The 22,972-nt window shown below is 33.9% G+C and overlaps 1 protein-coding gene across 23 annotated transcripts in view; it reads right to left on the bottom strand.

Moving 5' to 3' along the window:
• Positions 1 to 22,972, bottom strand: part of CDC42BPA (CDC42 binding protein kinase alpha) — a 326,652-nt gene that overhangs the window by 18,183 nt on the left and 285,497 nt on the right. For 22 of the 23 annotated variants that reach the window (XM_089907512.1, XM_089907467.1, XM_089907431.1 and 19 more), the window contains 11 exons: positions 22,206 to 22,289; positions 16,598 to 16,703; positions 14,011 to 14,147; positions 13,179 to 13,318; positions 11,840 to 11,921; positions 9,465 to 9,681; positions 8,458 to 8,520; positions 6,956 to 7,549; positions 5,179 to 5,276; positions 2,654 to 2,738; positions 396 to 519 (listed from right to left, as the gene is read on the bottom strand). In XM_089907512.1, the coding sequence (XP_089763638.1) occupies positions 396 to 519; positions 2,654 to 2,738; positions 5,179 to 5,276; positions 6,956 to 7,549; positions 8,458 to 8,520; positions 9,465 to 9,681; positions 11,840 to 11,921; positions 13,179 to 13,318; positions 14,011 to 14,147; positions 16,598 to 16,703; positions 22,206 to 22,289 (1,730 nt within the window). The remainder of the gene's footprint in view (positions 1 to 395; positions 520 to 2,653; positions 2,739 to 5,178; positions 5,277 to 6,955; positions 7,550 to 8,457; positions 8,521 to 9,464; positions 9,682 to 11,839; positions 11,922 to 13,178; positions 13,319 to 14,010; positions 14,148 to 16,597; positions 16,704 to 22,205; positions 22,290 to 22,972) is intronic. The other variant, XM_089907440.1, reaches the window with a different exon arrangement.

Here is a 22,972-nt window from a genome sequence, read left to right on the forward strand (position 1 = left end):
TACATCTTTTAAAATAATTGCTAATATATTAGAAATGTTTTTATATGTAACTGGAAACACTACAAGCCTATTTCTGTTTGGTCATGAGAATAGTTAATCTGCAAAGGTATGTTCTATGTTTATAAAAGCCCACATTCTAAAAATTGTAACTATTCCATGTACAAAGAGAAATGAATCAAAATATGGTACTTTAATCTAGTACATACTCACAACTTGGGAAGTATTAATTAAAATTACACTGAGAAATACATTCATTATTGCAGTTTTAACACCATAGATGATGATGACAGACTTTCAGAGATCAAATTTTCCTTCCAAATCAAATACAGTATTATTACCAAATAGTCCTTCTGATGCTATAAGCATCTTTAGATGAGTATGAATTAAATATCTACCTCCTTTGTTGCATCCTTTCCTCTTCTGGAACTCTGAAGGAATAACGCCTCTTATTGTTAATATTTCTAACCATTTGTTTCCGACTATTATCTGATGTTTCAGGAACTACCAGTTCATCCCCTTCTGTTAAAAAAAAAAAAATACAAAGAACAATGATGTTCTTTAAAGTGCTAAAATGCTTTTCATCCATTAATCTCCAAGACAGTACAAACATCAATCAATTATACAAGTATATGCAATTCTGATTTTTTAAAGTTGTGCTGATAAATCATAGTAAATAAGTAATAATTTTCAATGAAATATATGTAAACAAATATATGCTGAAATTAAATGTAGCTTACAGAGTATATTTTCACCTTTATTTGATTATAAACATAAAATGGTACAATTTTACTAGAAGAAAAAAAGGAAAACGTAGTTGCCTTGGTGTCCTATCACTTTGGCCACTCCACCCCCAATATCTCTACACCATCTTCTCCCACCTTCCCAGTATTGGTTTCAATGGCTTAGGGTGTTAAAAAGCTCTTATTGTTGACCTGCACAGTAATCAGGCATAAATGGTAAATTATCCATGAAAATGATAACAGTTAAAATTTTTTTTATATATTAAAACAGGTCCTTTGCAGATCCAATTTGCAAGATGTGGAGTAAAGGAAAGGAATTGTGTTTCTTCCAGCTTCCTTTACTAAAAGTAAGAATCTTATTGCTATTTCTACTCTTCTGATCTTCAGGGGATACTTACTTATGTACACCTAGTCACCTAATGCCCATCTATCTCAACTTTAATACCTAGAAGTAAACAAAACTCTTAGCCATGGGCTCCCAAAACATGCTGGGATATGGTGAACATCCTCTAAAACAGAAAACTGTATCCATACAACGTGATGAATTCCATTCTCTAAATAAGGTAAGGAAAAAGAGAAAAGCCAATCTTTAGAAGTTTGTAACACCCAAAAAGCTAAAATGAGAAAAATGTAGTAGGAAGAAGCCAAAGGAGCCTGTAAGGCAAGCCAAAGCAAGATGATTAGTAAAAAAAAAAGCAACGTTCTCCTTGTATCATAATAATAGCTTTATCAGATTGCTTTCCTAACAGCAAATGTTAAAAGAACAAAATTTTAAAAGTAGATGAGAATTTGAGAGTTGGAATTTGAGAATTATGAGGGTGAAGCAGATCTTGGTCAGTTGCAGTGGCAACGGGAGATTTTGGACAGCCAGAGGACTGCAAGAGCACTTTGGGCTCCTGAGAGATGAAAGAGAAACAGACAAGACAGAGAAATAGAATCTCCAGGAAATAGGATTGCCTTTCATTTTCAAAGGATAAGACAACTATGTTGAAATTTTGTCAGGTATTCCTTCTCCTAGCTCCACCTTTACTCCTAGCCTAGAGTAGAAAGACGAGAACATAAAAAAAGACGAGTTGGAATAGGTTTTATCCCATAGAGACAAATTGGGTTATGGACACATTCTACAATCATTACATACAGTGAGAAGAGGGTGGATTTAATCTTGTCTAATACCTGAATATCCTTTCTCAAGTCATCATACTGCAATATCCTCTTAGCATAGGACTTTTCCTACAGTCACCAGTCTGTATACCAAGAAGCCTCCAGTGCCAAGAGGATATACCAGAGCATCAAATCTGAAGCCAAGCAATTTGTATGTATCTTAGTACTTAAAAACAAACAGAACAAAAATGACAAACTTTTGATGGAATTTTTTTTTGATAGACTATACAAATTTATTGGAAGAATATGGGGGAAAAAAGAAAAGCATAAGGAATATAATAATCCCACTACCGAGAGATAACTGATATAAACATTTTAATGTGTTTTCTTTTTTTTCTTTTTTTTTTTTTTTTTTGCAGTACGCGGGCCTCTCACTGTTGTGGCCTCTCCCGTCGCGGAGCACAGGCTCCGGACGCACAGGCTCAGCGGCCATGGCTCACGTGCCCAGCCGCTCCGCGGCATGTGGGATCTTCCCGGACCGGGGCACGAACCCACGTCCCCTGCATCGGCAGGCGGGCTCTCAACCACTGCGCCACCAGGGAAGCCCCTTAATGTGTTTTCTTAATGCCAATGTTTTTACTTACATTTAAGTCAAAATATTATTCTAAATACATAATGTACCATAATTACATCTTCATTAACTAGATCCACCAGAAAAGATCATAAATTTATGAATACTTCTATACAGACTTTGGAGTAAGATACACCTGAATACTTCTATGAAGCTCTCCTACTAATGTGTATTTTCTTACCTGCCATCTTATTTTTGAAATATATTAATCTAATCGTCTCCAACCCTAAAAGATTTAATGATCCTTCACTGTTTAAGGGTCGAACCTAAAATAATAAAAAATAAAATTAGTATTTCAACAAAATTCAAAAATTAAATCATATAACTTTTGAGATATTTATAAGGCACACACTATTAAGACCTTTAATTTATCCTTCCTCTTTAGGAAGGAAATCAACAATTCTGACTAGAAAGACATAAAATTATCTAACTTGAACTAACACAGTTATAATGATAACATTTTAAAGGAAGAATATTCTGGGCAAAAAAAGAAAAGCAGAAATACATTTAAACCTTAAATTTGACTTTTTAAAGCCATTAGTACCAGACGATGATAATAAGATATTCATACAGCTACTTTATGAATCTTATTTGAACTAAATGTACACACATGACAGAGATGAAATTGTACATCACTGGGGAAAGGAGGGACTGTCAATAAATGGTGATAGAGCAACTGGGTATCTATATGGAACAAATGAAACTGAATCCCTACTTCACACCATACAGAAAAAGTCAATTCTAAATGGAACAGAGACATAAATACAGTAGGCAAAACTTTCAAACTTCTGAAAGAAAATAAAGATCCTATATTTATGACCATGAGGTAGGAAAGAGCTTCTTAAGAAAAAAAAGATAAATGTAAAAAGGATAAGAATGATATTACATTAAAATTTATAACAATGAATTTTCAAGCAATAACAAATGTTCACAAAATACACTATAAAAATTAACAGATAGGTCACAAACAGGGAAGATTCACCATACCCATTACTAAACCAGTATCTACCATATATGAATAATTTCAATAAATCAAAAGATGACCAAACAGGAAAATGAGCAAAAAACATGACCAGGTATTTCACAGAAGAGGAAATATGAACGATGAATAAACATACGAAAGATTATCAGCAACACTGTTAATTGGGGACATGCAAATGAACACGTCAATGAGATATCACTTTATAACCATAAATAAATGGTTATAAAACTATGAATTCTGACAACGGTATGGGTCATTAAGAACTCTTATATACTGATGATGGGAGTGTCAACTGGTACAATTACTTTGGAAAATAATTTGACACTATCTTGTAAAGTTGAACACGTGCATTCTCCATGTCCCATCAATTTCGTTCCTAGGCACGTGACTTAAAAGAAACTCCTGCACATACGCACCTGAAGACATATATGACTTCTACAGCAACGTTCATAATAGCAGAAAGCTGGGAAATAATTCACATGTCTGCTAATCAGACAAATAAATTGTGATCTATTCACCCAACAGAATATTTTACAGTAGTGAAAAGCAATGAAATATATATGTGTGTGTACATATATATATAGTACATGTAACATGGATGAATCTTAGAAACAGTAAATACATTAAGATAGCAAGGCAGAAGATGATATACAACATAACATTTTATTATCTCAAACACAAGCAAAACTGAACAATATATTGTTTAGAAATATTTAAATATACAAAAAATTCTGTATTTTAAGAAAAGCAAGGGAATGATAAACACAATAATCAGGGTAAGGGAAAAATACACAAGTAGATTCAGTGAAATTGGTAATGTTCTGGCTCTTAAGTTAGGAGGTGAGTTCACAAGTGATCAGTTTATTATTATGCTTCATAAAGATCATATATTCTTTTATATATACTTCAAAATTCACATGATAAACATAAAAGGGAAAACTAATTGTAACCAGCCCGAATTTATAAACGTGAGGACCATATTTAGTTGTTTTATAAAATGTGGCAGCATTTACAAGAGCTTTTCCCACTGCTGTTATGGTTTAAAATTGGGGCAGATTTTGAAATAAGATCTTGGTTACTTTCTTTTACCCATTCTTCTAAACCCTGCCCTGCAACTAATGACACATGCTGCATATACTTACATGAAACTATTATTCTTCATTGCTGCAAAACAGCCATTCTATACTCGTAAAAATTCTCTTTATGTTATCATAGGGAAATGTTAAAGGAAAATATTATATTTTATTAGGAATGTGTGAAACCCTTATTTTTTAATCATGAGATGCTTATACAGAGCATTGGTTCTAATTTTAATCACTTTTCTAGCCCATGAAATTTGCCCTCACAGGATTAAAATTGCATACCATTATGTGATAAACAGTAAAATTACAAATAATATACTCCTTCAGAGCTCCTTAAACTAAAGTGGAAGATAACACTGACATTTTAAGCTGTAGAATATATTCTAGTTGTTCATTATTATAATAATCATATGTTATATAGTGAAACAAAATGTAATAAAAATAATATGGTGCTGAGCTACCTGTAAAATTAACCAGCTTGATTTTTCTTTTTTTTTCTACTCTTAGCTAAGTCCCAGATTACCAATTATGTTATTACATGTGACAGAAAATGCTAAACTAGTGAAAACTAGCTAAATAGTCATATTAGTGTTTCACTTATAATCATTTGTTCACTTAGCTCATTTTTTAGTGTTAAATTACCTTTTTGAGTGGGAGAGTCTGAATCCATTCCATGGAGTTCACATCAAAGATATCAACTGCATTTTCACTATACACTGAGAGATACGGTGCATTGTAACCTGGGAGATGGGAAGGAGAAAACAGCTGGCTGGTTACTTTTAACTGCTAAACCCAAAACATTTTGAAAGATCTATGCTAAAGAAGTGTAGAGTGGAATCCCACCAAAATCCTATTGTTAACATACAGTAGCCACATCAATACATTTTTGAAGTTAAAAAAACCCCGTAAATCATAAATGAAGAGGTTTTAAGGCCATTATAATACAGTAGGAGTCTGTTAACACCAAGAGTATATTATTCTCTTGCCCCATACTAGTTCTATAAAGGAATTTCATTACATTTTAAGTAACTGATTCCTAAAGTAGTTAAACAACTTACGAAGTAGAGAAATCTTCAGGTAAGAGTTATGGTCACATTTATCAAAGTATGATAAAGCATCTGGCACAGGAGATGCTCAATATATACTTACTGAAAGAATGAACATCAATAAATGGTGACACAAGCAAAGAAAGATTAAATGATTTACCTAAGCTAAGGTCATGAATTAAATTTTTGGCAGAGCTATTCATAAAAGCCAGATATTCTAATTCTTATTCTAATTCCAATTACCACTGTACAATTCACATAATACTTTTCATTTCTGACTAGGATTCATTCTAAATATGATGCCATAGATAAGAGTATAAATTTCAGAAGAAACAAAACATCAAGAATAGTTAAGTCTGGGTAGGTAGAAGTATTTTTCTTTTGATCTAGATTTTCTAATTTTTCTGTAATAAGTATATATGGCTCTCCTAAACTTTCTTATGTTGAACTTTTAAACTTGACTATACTCATACCCACCATTCCTCCTATCCTGTTGCAGTGGAAGAGGTTTTACTCCTCCTGTTCCAAATCCTTTCCCCTATATTCTGACTTCCATCCTTTTTGGCCTCTTGGGGATCTTACTCTATTTCCTGTATTTACCATATAGTCATCAACCTTTCCCTGGCTCCCTAGCGGCTATCTCCCTTCGGCATTTAAACATGCTCAAAGTATCTTCCACTAAAAACAAAATGTGTTGGATTAGATATTCCTCCTACATGCCTCTACGGAACTCTGTACTTCTGCTATCAGAGCACATATATTCTACTGCAACTTGTTTTGTCAGGAATCCATTCGACTGCATTCATGCTCTGTGAGGGTAAGACTGTCTATTTTGCTCAATGTTATATCTCTTACAGTAAAATGACACATAATAAGTATTCAATAATTTATTAATACCTTAATGTTTCTTGAACGTATCTACCTACCTAGATAAAAATGTAAAAGTGAATAACTTTTCAAATACTACATCATACCTTCACATAACTGATTAAATAATTCACTAGGTAACCACTTCTCTAGAATAAGTCCTATGAGCTATTAGTGCTCACAAGCACTATATTTGGGGGGACCATGAAGATAACTCCTTAGGGTTATTTCAAAATACAATAATATGTGTTAAAAATCTATCTAAGTAAAATATTGCATAGGAAGATTAGCATTAATTATGTTCCTGTTAATGCTGACCCTGTTGGCCTAGGTCTTAACTACATATGGTTAGTTACTTTACATAAAACATACTTGATACTTAGGAAAAACCTCAAAGATGACTTAAAAAACAACCTGTTATTAACAATGAATACATAAAGGAGATGAAGGAGAAGGAAAAAGAAAGAAACAGCAAGATAAGACAGCGAAAAGTAAGAGAATCTTACAACAAGAGGAAGGATTTGCTGGCCACATCAATTCCTGTTGTCTAGATCTTCGGCCCTGACAGTCAGTATATATCCCAATGCTGTTAAAACACAGCAGATATTCTTTACTGGAGATTTCAACTGCACAGATGGCATCCATTGGTTGATGTGCAATAAATGAGAGTGTATGGTCATTTGAATGGAGCATACTGTATGGACTTCCTTCTCCATTCAGGGGGTATCTTAGAAATCCAGACTGGAATCCCACACAGAGTTGTTCACTGAAGATTGCCATCCACTGGACATTATATGGGACTTGAATTTCCTTAAATTTTCTGTGACGGGTCTTGCTCTGAAATAGTTCATAACAGAGGACCTGCCTTTTCATAGCCACACACAGGCATGTAAGAGCTCCATGACGTACTTTTCCAGAAGTTATGGTTTGACACCCTTTAGTTTCTGCCAATTTATAAAAATCAGTCTCTCGCCCATCCAAAGCTGACATAGGAAAAAGTCGTACATGACGATTTCGTCCTGAGATCACAGCGACAAGTTGATCATTTGGAATGAGTTCAATCTGATGAATCTTCTTATTGTCACCAACTCTAATAATTTCTATGCAAAGAAACAATAATAAATCAACTGCAAAATATTTTGTTTACCTATTAATTATATCCCAATTATACTCAAAAGAATATGTCAACTTATAATAAAGACAGAGATACACACAGAAAAAATGAGAGATCAGAAATCATATGGAGAAAGATGAAGATAATTACACCCATTATAAGATAATTTAACCTATCTATAGTAAGGTATTAAATTTAGCACTGAGATTTCTGGCTGCCATGGCAAAGAGTTCCTATGTGATAAAGCATGCCAGATCTTTAAGAAAAACCTCTTTATTCTCACCAAATCCTAGGGAAGTTTACCATGGGGTTACTATTTTTAAAAACTGAGTAACTCATGTTTCACTAAAGGTATTTCTTTGGGTAACAAATTAATGAAGTTTAAATGCATTGTTTTCCCATGATCTAACTTGATATAAAGACAGAACTTAGAACACTGTATTCAAGAATGCTAAGTTAAATGGGTTCCTTTTTATTTCACCCAGTATTTAATTTCTCCCTAAAAAGAAATCTGTTGTGTTAAACTGTGGGATAAAAGACCCCAAAAACAAACACATTTTAATGACTGTTACCACTCCTAGTACTGTTAGAACTATGAAAAAAATCAAGTTGCATTTTTCTTTCATGTACCATCTTTAGAAATGCAATCTGAGTTCACACAGCAGAACTGTAAGTAAAATGACACAAGAAAGACAATACACATGGAAGTTTTAGAACCCAGATGGATTATAAAAAATTAAAAAATTATCTTTTGACTTATAAACGTATCCAATTAGGCCTGGAAAATTTCAATTATAGAATAAATAAGAGCAAATCCTGCTCTTTTTAGAATTCAGAGTCTGTAGGTTAGAATACTCTATCAATAATATTTTCTCCAAAATAATTTTCTCTTACCATCTTTGGTGACATGCACAACAAATAACCCTTCTTCATTCCCCAAAGCTATTCTTTCATGATCTATATAAGACATAAATATGAAGTATTTTTATTAGGTAGAAACTACGTAAATTCATAGAATAAAACAGATAACAAAAGAAATTTGGTACAAAAAACCAAATAAATAAAATAAACAATTAAAAATAGCAATAACAATTTGCACTATTAAATTTCCTTTCAGATTACTGTGGTAAATATTATCTCGTGTCTTTTTTTAATAGAACAATCATTAGAAAATAATTTATATCAATGCTTATAAAAAGATATATCTTTTTTTAATAGAAAAATCATTAGAAAATAATTTATATCAATGCTTATAAAAAGATATAAATGTTTATTCAATAAAAGGTGAAAGAAAAAAACCCCTAGTTTGTTAGCACCCTGTGTCCAGTTCCATTTCTTGTTTGGGGAGGGAAAAATTGTGCAAGGCATTTGAACCCTACTCATCAAACTTTTCATTATTTACTAGAAAGTAACAAAAGAGTGGGCAGTGTACGTAAGAATATAGCGAAAATTTAACCCTCCAGACAGAAAAGCTGCCATTTTTGAGGGCATATTATATATGGAACACTCTGTATTACACATTCCATCTTATTTAAACTTCACAGTAACCTTTGCAAGGTAATTAGTACCTACATTTTACGTAGGAAACTTATGCTTTATGAAACGGCTTATGCTTTAAACAACTTTATCTAAGTCACACAAGCAGAAAATCGATTCGTTAATAGGTTAATCTTCAGCATTGTTGCTTTTTCAGAAGAAAATACATTTGAAAAGTATATTTATTCTTGTTTACTGAAAAATAAAGTTCTAATATGGCCTCATGCATTCAATAAACATTTACTGAGCATCTGTGATATAACACATACAATGTTAGACACCGGGATTCCTAGATGAAAACCAGTCCCTGCTGACAAGGTATATTAGTAAACAATTATAACAAGATAAATGTTATGAATTCATACCTATGATTGCAGCTGCCTGGGTCGTTTTAATGAGGGGAAGAGTGCTGTCATAAGCCTCTTTGGGAACATACACTGAGCGGTCTCTGAATTTGTTTTTCTTCAAAATCTTGTGCAATTCACTCAGCACTCCCACCCATTTACTCTTCTCATTCTCGCTATCTGCTAGCATCAGGATTGAACATTTGTTATTAGACGCTGAGAGCTGGGAAGCTGTGACCTAGAACAATTTAATCAAAATTCATGACATCAGCAAACAGATACCTTTTAAGCCAGTTTTATACTGATGCTAGTTCGCTTAGCACTAGCCAACAAAATGAGCATTCATTAAGTGATACCTTTAACAGAGTTTAGCTATTCATAATCAGAAGAATAGTTTTAGCATTAGAATTCATGACAAAGGTAGTAGATACCGTTCTAAATGTTAGTGTCATTTGTATTTTCTTTGCTGCAAAGTGCAAGAATACTATCACTAAAAAATCCATTACACACAGTCATATAACAACAGCAACTGACATTTATTGAGTAATTACTGGGCACTGATCAAAGCACTTTGTAAGAATTAACTCATTTAACTCTATCAACATCTTTACAAGGTAGGTATTGTTATTATATTCTGATTTTATATATGAAAAAAACTGTGATGCAGATAAATTCATTTCTCCAAGGACACACAACTAGACTGGAATCCTGTGTCCACGCTTGTAAGCACTACACTGTACTGATTTTCAACTTGTTTTAAAAAAGTCAAAAATACTCGGAAGTACTTAAGATTCTCTATTACTTCATAACAATAACTCATCTCAGGGAAAGACCAGATCACTTGAGCTAGTATTTAAATGAAGGTTTATAATTATACAATGACACTATAATCAGAACAGAATTGAATTATGTATATATGGATCCTTTATTAAAAGTAATTCAAGCAGCAGTGACAATAAAATCCCACAATTAGAATCAGTTAAGATAAGTGGGCCTCTGTAGGATCCCTTGGTACTGGTGAGAGAATAGCTGTTGGTCTAGGAACTGAAAGACTAAGTATGGTCTTTGTCTGACCTTCCTCATATACAAGATTCATAGACAAATACAAAGCATATAGGCATACCATTAAGGCAACAGCCCTTTTTATTAACCTCTATTACCTTAATTCACCAATTCGAGATGGCCCTGTATTAGACAGCCTCCAAAGATGGCTACCAACAATTCTTCTATGGAATCCCACTCTTCTTATCAAGAAATGCAGTCTATTTCCCCTTCTCTTAAATCCGGGCTGACCTCATGACTTGCTTTGGCCAACAGAATGGAGAAGGGTTATTATGCCTGTTTTGAGCCTAGTCCTTAAAAGGCCTGGCAGCTTCCTCTGCTCTCTTGGAAGTCGGTCATGGAGAGCTCAGCCAGACTAGTGGATGATTAGAGACCACGTGGAGAGAGTTCATACAGAGAACTGAGGTGGCCCAGTGAACAGCCAAGTACCAAGGCGAACAGCCAGCACCAAGGCCCCAGATGTGAGAGTAAGGTCATTTTGGATATTCCTGCTCCAAATGAGCTGAATGCAGTCACACGAGTGCCCCCAGTTGACACCAGAACTGTACACCTGAAGGACTGACCCACAGAATGGTGAAAAATAAACCACTGTTGGCTTAAGCCACTACGTTTTGGAGTGGTTATTACAAAGCAATAGAACTGAAACATACTAACTTTTTAAATGAGATCTTAAAGAAACTTCTATTTTTTAAAAAATTGAGAAATCTCATGCTTATTCATTTTTTCATGTTGTAGTGCTTATCTGAAAATTGAATTGTGACTCAAAAATATTATCCAAGAGGAAATCTATTTTAGAAGCCATATATTCATGCTTTCTTTCTTTTTTTAAAAATTTATTTTATTTTTGGCTGCGTTAGGTCTTTGTTGCTGCGCGCAGGCTTTCTGTAGTTGCAGCGAGCTGGGGTTAATCTTCATTGCAGTGCGCGGGCTTCTCATTGCGGTGGCTTCTCTTGTTGTGGAGCACAGGCTCTAGGCGCACGGACTTCAGTAGTTGTGGCACGCGGGCTCAGTAGTTGTGGCTCACAGGCTCTAGAACGCAGGCTCAGTAGTTGTGGCGCACAGGCTTTGCTGCTACGTGGCATGTAGGATCTTCCCAGACCAGGGCTCGAACCCGTGTCCCCTGCATTGGCAGGAGGATTCTTAACTGCTGCGCCACGAGCAAAGCCCTATTCATGCTTTCTATTGGTCTTTTACTAATTAAATATTTACTTAGCACAAATTGTCTATAAGATTTGGTTCTATTCCAAATAAGTTTGTGATCTATATAGAAAGGCAAAACGTATATTCATAAAAAGCGAATAATTCAGTGATCAAATTACAGCACACATACTTACTCTAAATATACAGGGTATGTCTTTTCGACTTGCGTGAATAACATCAGAAGCCAAGACTGAACTCACAGAAAATTCTTCATCCCTGAAGGAAAAGTTAAAAGTCAATGGAAACAGTAAAAGTCAGTGTATGTGGGTATGTGTGTGTGGTTTTAGGCATGTATCCAAATAACACATATGAAGCAATCCTTAAAATTTAATTACATAAAACATTCAAATTAAGTTTTTAAAAATTTAGAATTTTCTCCCTTTGTAAATTGATAGTGCCAAAAGTAATTTATCAAGAGTAATTTAACAGTGCCACATTATACAAGAGTTAGAAATCATTTCTGGATTACTCGGAGTCAAAAGGCCAGTAAGTACAGATGGATTCGAACCCTGGTAGGTCTCCAGGGTCTCCAGTAGACTGCACCCTCTTTCCTCTCATAATACATCTCAAGTGCCTTCAACACAGCTCATCTGACATTTTACTGTTCCTTCAACACCTAAGACAGATTTCCTCCACAACAATTTATTCCTTGTGACTTCCTTAATTTGGTTATTGGTACCATCATTCTCTAGGTCTTAAAGACTTGAAATCTTAGTCTTATCTTTGATTCTTCTCCCTTAGGAGGTTCTGTCAAATTTTCCTTGCTGATATTCTAGTATTTCTTGCATCTGTTCCTTTATATTCCATATTTGTGGGGAAGATAATGTGTTTGAAATGCTGGTATGAAATGCCAGTGTGAGCCAGAGCTAGAAATTCCAGTTTTGAGCACTGGAGAAAGACCTGGACTGGAGACGTATGTCCGGGAGTCGTCAACACAGAGGTGACGGCTGAAGCTACGGCAGTCGATAAGATCACTGAGGGAGAGCGTTAAGGGAGTCACGAGAAGAGGGTAAGCAGAGCACCCCAAGGGGCAGGGGAAGAGTCTCAAAAATGAAACTAGAAACATTCAAGAGGTATACTTAAATGTTCACTGATTCACTTTATATTCCAAGAGCCTGTTCGATTTTGAGATTTTTATTTCCCTTCCTCACATTGGAATTATACCTAAGCCTTTACTTTAGGTGATGATATGAACATTACACACATTAGACTCCAGTACCCCAGCAACCTTTAAACTGGTCTTTTGGTTTCAAACGTTAGCTTCTTCTCCCTGACCCAACACACATCAACCTGTTCTATAACTACACCTTATTTCATATTTTTAATTATGTTACGATTGCAATATTAGTAAACGAGAAAATTAACATTAAATTAGATTTAAATAAAAACATGGCAATGCAATTAGAAGAAAAATCACACACTTTTCATTCCTATGTTGCAAAGATACAAATATTTTCACCTTCACAAACTTACCTCATGTCAATCACCTGACTGACTACGACACTGGGCTGAGAAGCTTTTCCTTCAGCAATATCGTACAGAAAGAGTTTGAAATCACAAACTACAGCCAGTGCTCTCTGCCATCCTTTCTTCACTCCAGCTGGCTTAGGGATCTTAGACAGGCAAACAAACAAACAAACAAAACAACCTAAACTGAAATGTCAGTCAGAGCCCCTTTAATTACATATGTAACTGCATGATGAAAACCTAAAGACAGTGTGCACGTGTTATAAGTCTGCCACTGTGTTTGGTAAAGTAGCAGATGGTACACATACATCATTAATAACATGAGAAAGTGTGATAACACATTCTTCAAACACTGATTGACATTATATTCTGAAAAAAACGTTAATGGTACCATTTTAATTTTCTCTAGTGATTCATTAAAATAACATTCATGGATTTCTAAGTAGCATAAAAGCCAAATTTGGTAGTAGGACGAAAAGCAGCTTACACTTTAAATATTATTCAAGATTACAAGTAAGATTATGTCTTGACAATATCTCATACTTCATAAGCATATGCCACCTCTCCAGCAAGATGAAGAGCCAGGCTCCTTTATGGGGATTTCAACATCTGTTCATTACAATACAGGGACAGTACAGAAAATTTTGAGACGTTTTGGAATTTATTCTGAGCAAAAGCTAGGTTTTTGTTTTCAGATCATTACTCTGAATGAAGCAAAACTGTTAGATGAATTTTATTCACCTAATTTTCTGTCAAGGACTGTGTTTGTAAGGTGACTTTCTTTAATTCATTAATAAGCCTTAAAAGATTAATCTAAACCCAACCTAATCATACTTACCCTGACATGCCCTTCATATGCTGTTCCTATTCCTTTCTGTGGATCTATACCCAGGGGGCCTTTTGTCTGCTCAGGAGGAACTGGACAAGCAGTTGGAGCTTTGTTTACACAAGTTATGTGACATGAAAATCCACACACTTTCGGAGGGGAAAAAAGAAACAGTGTTCAATAAAAATTCATTTTTACAAAGAGAAAATTCACTGAGCACTCATTATATGCAAAGTGCCATGTTAAATGCATGCTTACCTCTGATTTTATTTTAAACAACTTGACAATATTTTTGTCATTTGGGGAGCTGATTCATTTGCTCACCAGTAAGAATTTCAGTAAGAAGTAGTAAATACTTTTTTATTACTGTAATATGTAATATTAGCGTTCTGTGTTAACACTAGTGATCAAAATGTGAAGCAAACAGATGGAAAAAAAATCTAACCTTGCACATAAAACAACTGTTTTAAACTGAATTCTTAAAAGAGTAGCTTCTGTAGTTTTCTTTAACTCTTCATCTCACTGCAATTTGGTATCTGACCTGAAATCTCTCTTGCAAGAGTTACTGATGGATGTTAAATTACCTGACATCTTTTCAATATCTGGCAAATTTTACCAATCCCTCTTTTTGAAATTTAAATTGTTCAATGATTAAGAAGGTATAATTTAAATTTTAGGAGTTACTGATATTATTGTATATAGTTAAATTACTACTAAGATAATAATAGTAGTTAACTTTATTGAGTGTTTTTAATTTTTTCTGTAATAATCTAAGAGAGGTAAGATCATCCCAATTTACATATGACTGGCCCTGGGTCACAGAACTTGTTAAGTGGCATTGCTGGAATTCAAACCCAGGCAGTCTTGCTCGGAGCCTGCATATGTAACTACCAACAGTATTGCCATGATACCTCTTGATACGTAAATGATGAACTTGAGATTCTAAGACAAAATGATAAATAAAAATAAACTCTCTTCCACTGAGACTTGGTTGGTTGAGAATTAAAGGTTAAAATATTTAAAACAAACAAGCTTGTTGGGAGAGGTTACAGACTAAGAATATCTATTTAGACAATTGCTACTCTCAGGGGGATCCTGGAGAATATGTGGGAAGGAATAAAAGAGGAACTGAAGGGATACCATCATGGGAACACATACACATGGGAAAATGGATTGTATATTACAAATGGATATAAAACCAGCAGAGAGGCAAGAGGGACTAGTACTGACTGTCAAAAACGATTCATCTTCTGTAAGACAACTCATTCACTTCTAAGTAGAGTGTCTAACAAGTTACAATTTGCTTTAATAAGCAAAAATCTCTCTTTCAAGGGGCAATGGAAACAATAAGATAATTGTCCAATACTGGATCTAATTTCAACCAAGAAGAATTAAAATGACAGGAATCTTTAGAGGTTATAACCACATTATACATTTATGAAAGCCTGAGCAGAGTCCAATGTATCCCCACAGCTTTATAGGGTAGGCTGGTAGGCTGCAAAGAGTCAGTCTGAAGAAAAGACAGGCCCAATTTCATGGCAGGAGACCCTTAGAAGGGAAGAGAATTGGGAAGATCTCAAAAATTCCTACTAGGGAACTGCAAATGATTCTGATTCATAAAAAATGACAAGGGACCTAAAGCCAAGTAGCTGCCAGGATTCTTTCTGATAAACAGATTAAAAAGTCACATTTATAAGTACTGGCTGAGTTTCACAATGAGACAAGGCAAATTCTCTGCATTGGGCTCAGACACACCTCCCTAGACAGAGGCTATTCCTTCTCAGATTACTTTGTTATATCTTTACCTTTTACCTCCCCTTAACTATGTTTCCCAAGGCTCTGTCCTCATACTTGTTCTCTTTTTACTCTACATGTGTTTCCTGGAAAACATCATTCATATTCATCACTTCACACATTCATAACTCTCAAATCTCTACTTTTAAAGCCTGCCCATTTCCTTTTGCTCTAAACCCATGCATCTAAGAGACTAGTTAAGATAATGCAATCAGGATCTTCCACTTGGCTTGTGAGAACTAGCCGAACATAGAACCCTGATCCCCAGTGCCTAAGAAGCACAGAGCAGGCATTCTGCGAGCATGTGATGGATGGATCAATGAATGGTAGGGAAAAACCTCTGCTACTAACACTTGGAATAAAATATCTTTTGAGGCATAGTAGCCGACATTTAATATTTGTGAAAAGATACTTCATTGTCTACTTATTAATAATAATTTCTCTAATAAATTAAACAAGAGTAAAATTAAATGAATAGATTCAAGAATAACTTTCACATATTTTGTCATACAGGTTAATGGGTTTGGGGGACCACAAATTCTCCTGAATGATGAAACAAAGATGAATGAAACATATTTAAATATAGCTCCCCTAAAAATGTTTCTAGGGACCATCTGTCTAGTTTCCAATATTCAACAGACTTTAGCAAGGTGTTCAGTTTATTATCCAGAGAAAAGCAAATGATTAAGTCAAATAAATAAACATTTATATACTTTTTAAAGAGAATAAAGCTATTTGGTTACAGTTTAGGGAGTAAATGTCAGGACACTAAATTAGTCACATTTTCTTGCCAGTTAATTCTTACCTTCACAGGAACAGCCTTGTCTTATCAAGCCCACCATCAAGGAGGTGCACTGATGGCACTTGGAAGGAGCAGTAAAAGATTTGACAAAAAACTGATGCGTCTTGCGCTGCAAAACAAATTGATAAACACACACACATTGTTCATTTAAAGGATTTCCATAATATGAATCTCTGTGAACCACACCAGCTGCTAGAATGTTTTCTAATTAGGTGTAGAATGAATTCTTTTCATTTCTCACCACATCTTTCTATAATTAATGCTCTTTAAATATTTTTATTAGGCAATACTGAGCTGGATTATGCTAAAAATAATATAAGAAGTTAAATGATAATCAATTGCTCTTGAATGCCATTTGAAAAGTTATAAAATAAACTAGCAATTTTTGCTCATGAGTTTGAATTCAGGATTTTTGTAAGTTCTTTGGCAACGCATTAGGTGAAATTTTGCATATTTATACCTATACAAATAAAGGAATTTAATATGCTTTTATACCTTCTTACGAAGAACAAACAGTAATTTAAAATTCTTGTCCCTACTAAAAATCATGTATTTGATTTTCTGGGACCACGAACAAGTAACATGCTTAACAAATATGTTTCCTCCCTTGGAAGCAGGCAGTATTACACTTGAGCAGATATAAATACGCATATATTATTCCAGAGACAGACTGAAAACCCAGCAGTTAAAGTTCTTCTCTAAGTCTTTGCTGATCTGTATGGTGGTACGCCAACGTACATTTCAGCTCTCTAGAACACTTCTTTCCTCTCCAAATGAACTCTTAGCATGTTTTAATAATAAATGAATTACAGCCACTGTTCTATCACTCTGCTGTGTGAACTTAGGAACAAATTACTTAACTCCTCTGTGTCTCACTTTCTTTATTCTATAAAATAGAATCAGTAATAATATCTACTTCATGGGGTGGTTAAGTGAGCATTAATATAAACAAAGCCTTTTGAACAGCGCTGGCACAGAGTAAGCATTCAAAACATATTTACATATGTATGTTATAAACATAAACATATTTATAAAACGTATTCTGAAAACAAATTTGGCTAATTATTTCTTTTTTATATGTGTGATTGATTTAAACTAGTAAAAACTTTATCCTGTATTCCGGTAACATGGGAATACTGATGGAAAACAGTTTTAAAGTAGTATTATTTCAGTTGAAATTTACCATATTAACAAAAAACTAAAGAGAATATTCAAAGCTTTAAAATTTAAGTTAAAAATAAATTTTACTCTTCTCAACTGGGATATATTTACATACCACAAAAGAAATTAAAAAAAAAATCAAGCGTAGAGAAGTAGATCATCTTTTTATATTAGGGTCCTGGAATGGAATGAGATTCTCAAATTTAGAGCAGTCATGAACTCTGGTCCAACCTCAAACCATTCTATTCTAGAAGTTCCTCAGGACCTTTGGTCAGTTGCAAAGCAGCACTGGGATCTGACTTTATTCTAAGTAGAGGACAGACTATCTTTCTACTGGCTCTGTAATTGTTGTATGTAGACTGAGCAACAACCAAGGTGCAGACATTGTGCCAGTACTTCTCAACCATCTCATTTAATGGAGACAATGCCTCTGGGAAGATAGGTATTATTTCTTCACATAGATGAAGAAACTGAAACTCAGAGAGATTAAGTAAATTTGTCATGAATAGACAGTTATTGGTAGAGTTAAAATTCAAGCCCGGATCTGATTCTGCCATCTTTCAGAGTTTGATAATTTAAAAACATGTAACTGAAAAATATGATCCTAAAAAAAAACCCCATCAGACTGCATAAGACACAGTTAGGTCAAGACTAGGGGCCTCCGTACCTGTGATAAAAATACCTGATTTGTTAACATCACATAAAATTTTGCTCAACATTTCTCCTGTATACTAATTTTTACTCTTAGTTTTTTTAACTTTCAGGAACTATGAGAGTAAATTTTCTAGTGCTAACTTTTTCAATTGTTCAAAATACGTTAATGCAATAATGCAAAATTTGTTACTGACTGGTTCTAAAGGCTTCTATTACAATGAAAGAATTAGTCAATGGCTCAAGGTAAGTAACTGTTGTTTTTCTTCTTCTAAAAGATAAGAAAGACATGTCTGAAATGACAGTAATAAAATAACCGTGCCCATGACAAATTTAATAGTATTACATCACAATATCTAAAAATTGCTTATAAAACATATTTATTATATACTTTTTCCCCAGAGATCTGCTCAGGATGTCATAATTTTAACTAAGTATGCAATAGTAGGAAAGATAAACAATGTTTTACCAAAGCACTGATTTTCAATGATCAACTGGCAGGTGCTGGTTAAATTGTAGGAGGTGGGCGTGATTCACTACTGAAGAGTAAATGGTCCATGTTTTACTAATCCCAACTAAGAACAGTATAATACATAACATAATTAACATGATTCTGAGAGCACCAAACTTTAGGCAACACACAATAGGTTTTTGGTTTTATTTCTTTTTGGTGCGGAGCGGGCGGGGGAAGATGAATAGTAACAAAAAGATAGGTGAATTCAGCCCTAGGGTCTAGACCACTTGGCTTCTGGATCTTTCTAAGATCCCCTTTCTTGTCTTCTGGTCAATACCTGATTTCTAATGCTTCCACAAAAGGTAGCTGGAGGAGGAGAAAAAAATTTCTAGTAAAAGAGGCATTAAGCCTAAAGCATGAACTCAAATTAATTTTAGATTATGTGATAATTTGGAGTAAAATGAGAATTAACTATAATCTCGAAATTTAAAGAAGTGAATAGAAAGAAGGGCTCTTTTCTATTCCAATTCTGCCAGTGTTGCAGACTTCAAGCTACTCAACAGAGAAGGTAAAATACTTTTAATAAAAGATGTGAGAACAAAGTAGAACCAATCCTTTTTGAAAACTTAAAAATCAGTAGTTGTACATAATTAGGATTCTACACTATAAATGACAAGGAGTCTTTATCTCAAGCAAACCTTTAATAAAGGTTTTTTTTAAATACCCTTTTTCCCTTTTAAACACTTTTACTTTGAGATAATTATAGATTCAATCCTTCATCTTTTAAAAAACATGAAGTAAATCTTATTTTATTTTTTGGGGAGGAACAATAGGTGTAAAAAATTGAGTTAATATTCAGTCCATGAAATATTATCACCAGAGCTTCATGGAGGCCCCTCTAATTTTATTTGACCTTATTTATTTATTTAACTGGACCCCTATCTTAAACCACTCATAAAAATCAACTCAAAATGGAGTAAGGATTGAACATGGACCTGAGTCCATAAAACTCCTAGAAAAGAGCGTAAGGACTAAGATCCTTGACATTGGTCTTGTATTTGGCCTTATTTTATTTTTAATTCGTCCTTGATGATCTACTCCTCATCCTTCCCCATGAAATCTGTCACCCAATCTAAGGTGATCTACACAGGTCCTTGGATATGTACACAGCCTTATGAATTAGATATTTTTTGAGTGTTGCTAATTTATATAAATGTGATTTTGTTACACATCAACCATATTTTACTTATCTTTCTTCTATTTCCAACTCCCTGTTACCATATGCAGCACTAAGCATCTCTGTCATGTTGCCTAATGGATCTGCATAAAAATTTTTCTGAAGGAATGAGATTGCTGGGTTATGTGGTATATGTCCATTCCAGTAGCAAGGTTGTTCTCCAGAATGGCTGTACCTGTTTAAAATTCCACTAGCTGTGTGTGAAGCTGCGTGTTTCTTCACATCCTTGATGCTACCTTACTTAATTTTTGACAATCTGGTGAGTATAAAGTAGTGTTAATTTAAAAATTATTATTTTAATTTTTCATTTCACCAATTATAAATAAGGTTGGACATTTCTTCACATGCTTGCTGACCATTAGGATTTCCTTTTATGGGAATTACTCATATTATTTGCCAGATTTTCAACTGGATTTCTAATCTTTTTCACATGCAGTTACAGGAGCTTCTTATATACCGTGTTCTAGAAATGAATCCCTTACTGGTGTTAAACACTGCAAATATCCTCTCCTAGTCTGTCATCACTTATTAACCACCTACTAACAATGTTTTCAATGTACAAAGATCTTTAATTTTAACGTAGTAAAGTCCATCAATGTTTTCACCTTATGACTGTGATTTGAGATCTTATTTTCATTCCCTAGTCCCAGAGAAATTCTACATTTTCTCCTATGTATGTATGTTTAACTTTTAAAATCAAATTAATACATGTATATAGTTTTAAGAGTAAATAGTGTCACAATCCTTATAACAAAAACAGAAGTACCCCTTTGCCCCAAGTCGTCCTTCCTAGGGGCAATTTCCTTTAACCCTGTTAGCTATTTACTTCTATCAGCAGAATGAATTTTAGGGTTCAGAGTTCTTTTCTTTCAACACTTTGAACATACTTCTTGTCTTCTTGCATCTCGTTGCTGTTGAGAAGACCAATATCAATTTGACTTCTGTTTAGATAATCTGCTTTCTCTTTGAAAGTTTTTAGAATTTTCTCTTGATCTATGATATCCTTAAATTTTGCTATAATGTGTCCAAGTGTGAATGTTTTCTTACCTCCTCTTTTTAGCACATAATAATGTATTTCAGTATGAGGATTTCCACCTTTATTTCTGGGAAATATTAGGTCATTATTTCTTTAAGTATTTCCATCTCTCTATTTTTTCTTTTCTTTTGAAAGTCCAGCTATATAGATAGACACTATTTCTGTCTTACAGCTTAACTTTCATATTTTCCACCTCATCTTCCATCTCACAGCTTGTTTTTCTGCTACATCCAGTTTGCTCATTCTGCTATTAAAGCCAGTTACTTGAGTTCTTTATTTCAGCAGTTATATTTTCAGGTCAAGCACCTGGAAATTATTTTTCTTTATAAGTGCCTTATCCTGACCCATGTTCCCAACTTACTTCCTTTCTTACCTCTTTGAACATACTTATTATGCTTATTTTAAATTCATGCTCTGTCTAGCCTCAAAATTTTATCTAGCATAGATTATTCAGTTTGTTGCTTTCTTTTATACCAGTTATACTTGGGTATATTTTATTAGTTTTTCAGATGCATCAATCTGTCTCTAATTCTGGGGTTTACCCGAAGTTCATGTTCGGGGGATGGAGAGTTCCAATTTCTAGAATTCCTTTGTAGGAGCTTGAGATAAGCAACTAAATCTTCATGTTCTACCATATACAATACTTTGGACATGGTCATGTTGAATGGGATGAAAAAAAATGATCTGAATTTTTCTCTAAGCGTTTCTCTTTCTAAGTGTTTTATTAAGCTCAATTTTAGATTCTTCCACAAGTGGCCTCAACTTAATGCCTTCCTTACAGTACGTACTCCAAGCACTACTCCTTGCTGTAACAGACTTCAAAACAGTGAATTTAAGAAGATGGAAGTTAAAACAAAACAAACTTTGCATGTTTGTCCTACCTTTCTTAGTGGTGATTATTTCCACTCATACAGAATTTATTCTCTTTCCCAGCTTTTATGTTTACAATTTTGAGGAATCTAATAGTAAAAATCACGGCACATACAAAAAGCAGAAGAAATCCATTCTCCTTCTTTCCTTTTTTTTTTTTTTTTTTTCCACAACATACAATGCTTATCACTAGATTGAATACCTTAGGTGGAAAGCCAGTTGAACCAGGGCATCCCTTTTTCTTTAAGGTTGGTGTGTGAACTGGAAGTGGAGTATAGTCTACAGTCTGAATCCAGGGGAAAAGAGGAAATAAATGTCATAAAACACTTCATCTATTTCAAACATCACTAAAAATAAAAGTAAACACAGCCAAACAAAACAGCAATAAGGAAAAATTATCTCAATGAAGCTAAAATTCTTAGTGTTGATAATTTAAATTTCTGCCTGCAATATCTACAAATAAAATATTTGTTCAATTTATAAAAATTATTTCAGTCTGGAAATTTAAAAATAAATAACTTGTAAAAGAGAACCCACAGAAGAACACAAGAAAGTCATAGCATGTAGTCTACATAAAATTTAGGATATTAATTTTCAAGTTCAACTGAAAATGCCATATTAATTGTATAAAGTATCTTAAAGAGTTTTAAAGCAAGATTTATAATCAAAATATTTAGAAGATTCTTTTAACTCCTTTGACTTCTATATACAGGATGCACATTACATATATGGAATACAATTCTGTGGATTTGTGTGTACGTGTGTAGAGAGAAAGAGCGAGAGAGCGCATGCGAGATATAGAGATTGACTGATTGATGGATTGATTGATTAGTGGGATTTTTGTGAAGAAAGTAATTTCTAAGAAGGGAGTTAGATTGTTTAATATTACTGGAATTCAGAACTGACAGAAATTTAATTACTTGCCATTTCTTTATTTTATGGCATATTACTGTAAGATATTTCTTTGAA

The sequence above is a fragment of the Delphinapterus leucas genome, chromosome 1 (assembly GCF_059928025.1).
Source record: "Delphinapterus leucas isolate spDelLeu-1000000601 "Yukka" chromosome 1, BTC_Dleu_Yukka2, whole genome shotgun sequence".
NCBI classification, from domain to species: Eukaryota; Metazoa; Chordata; class Mammalia; order Artiodactyla; family Monodontidae; genus Delphinapterus; species Delphinapterus leucas.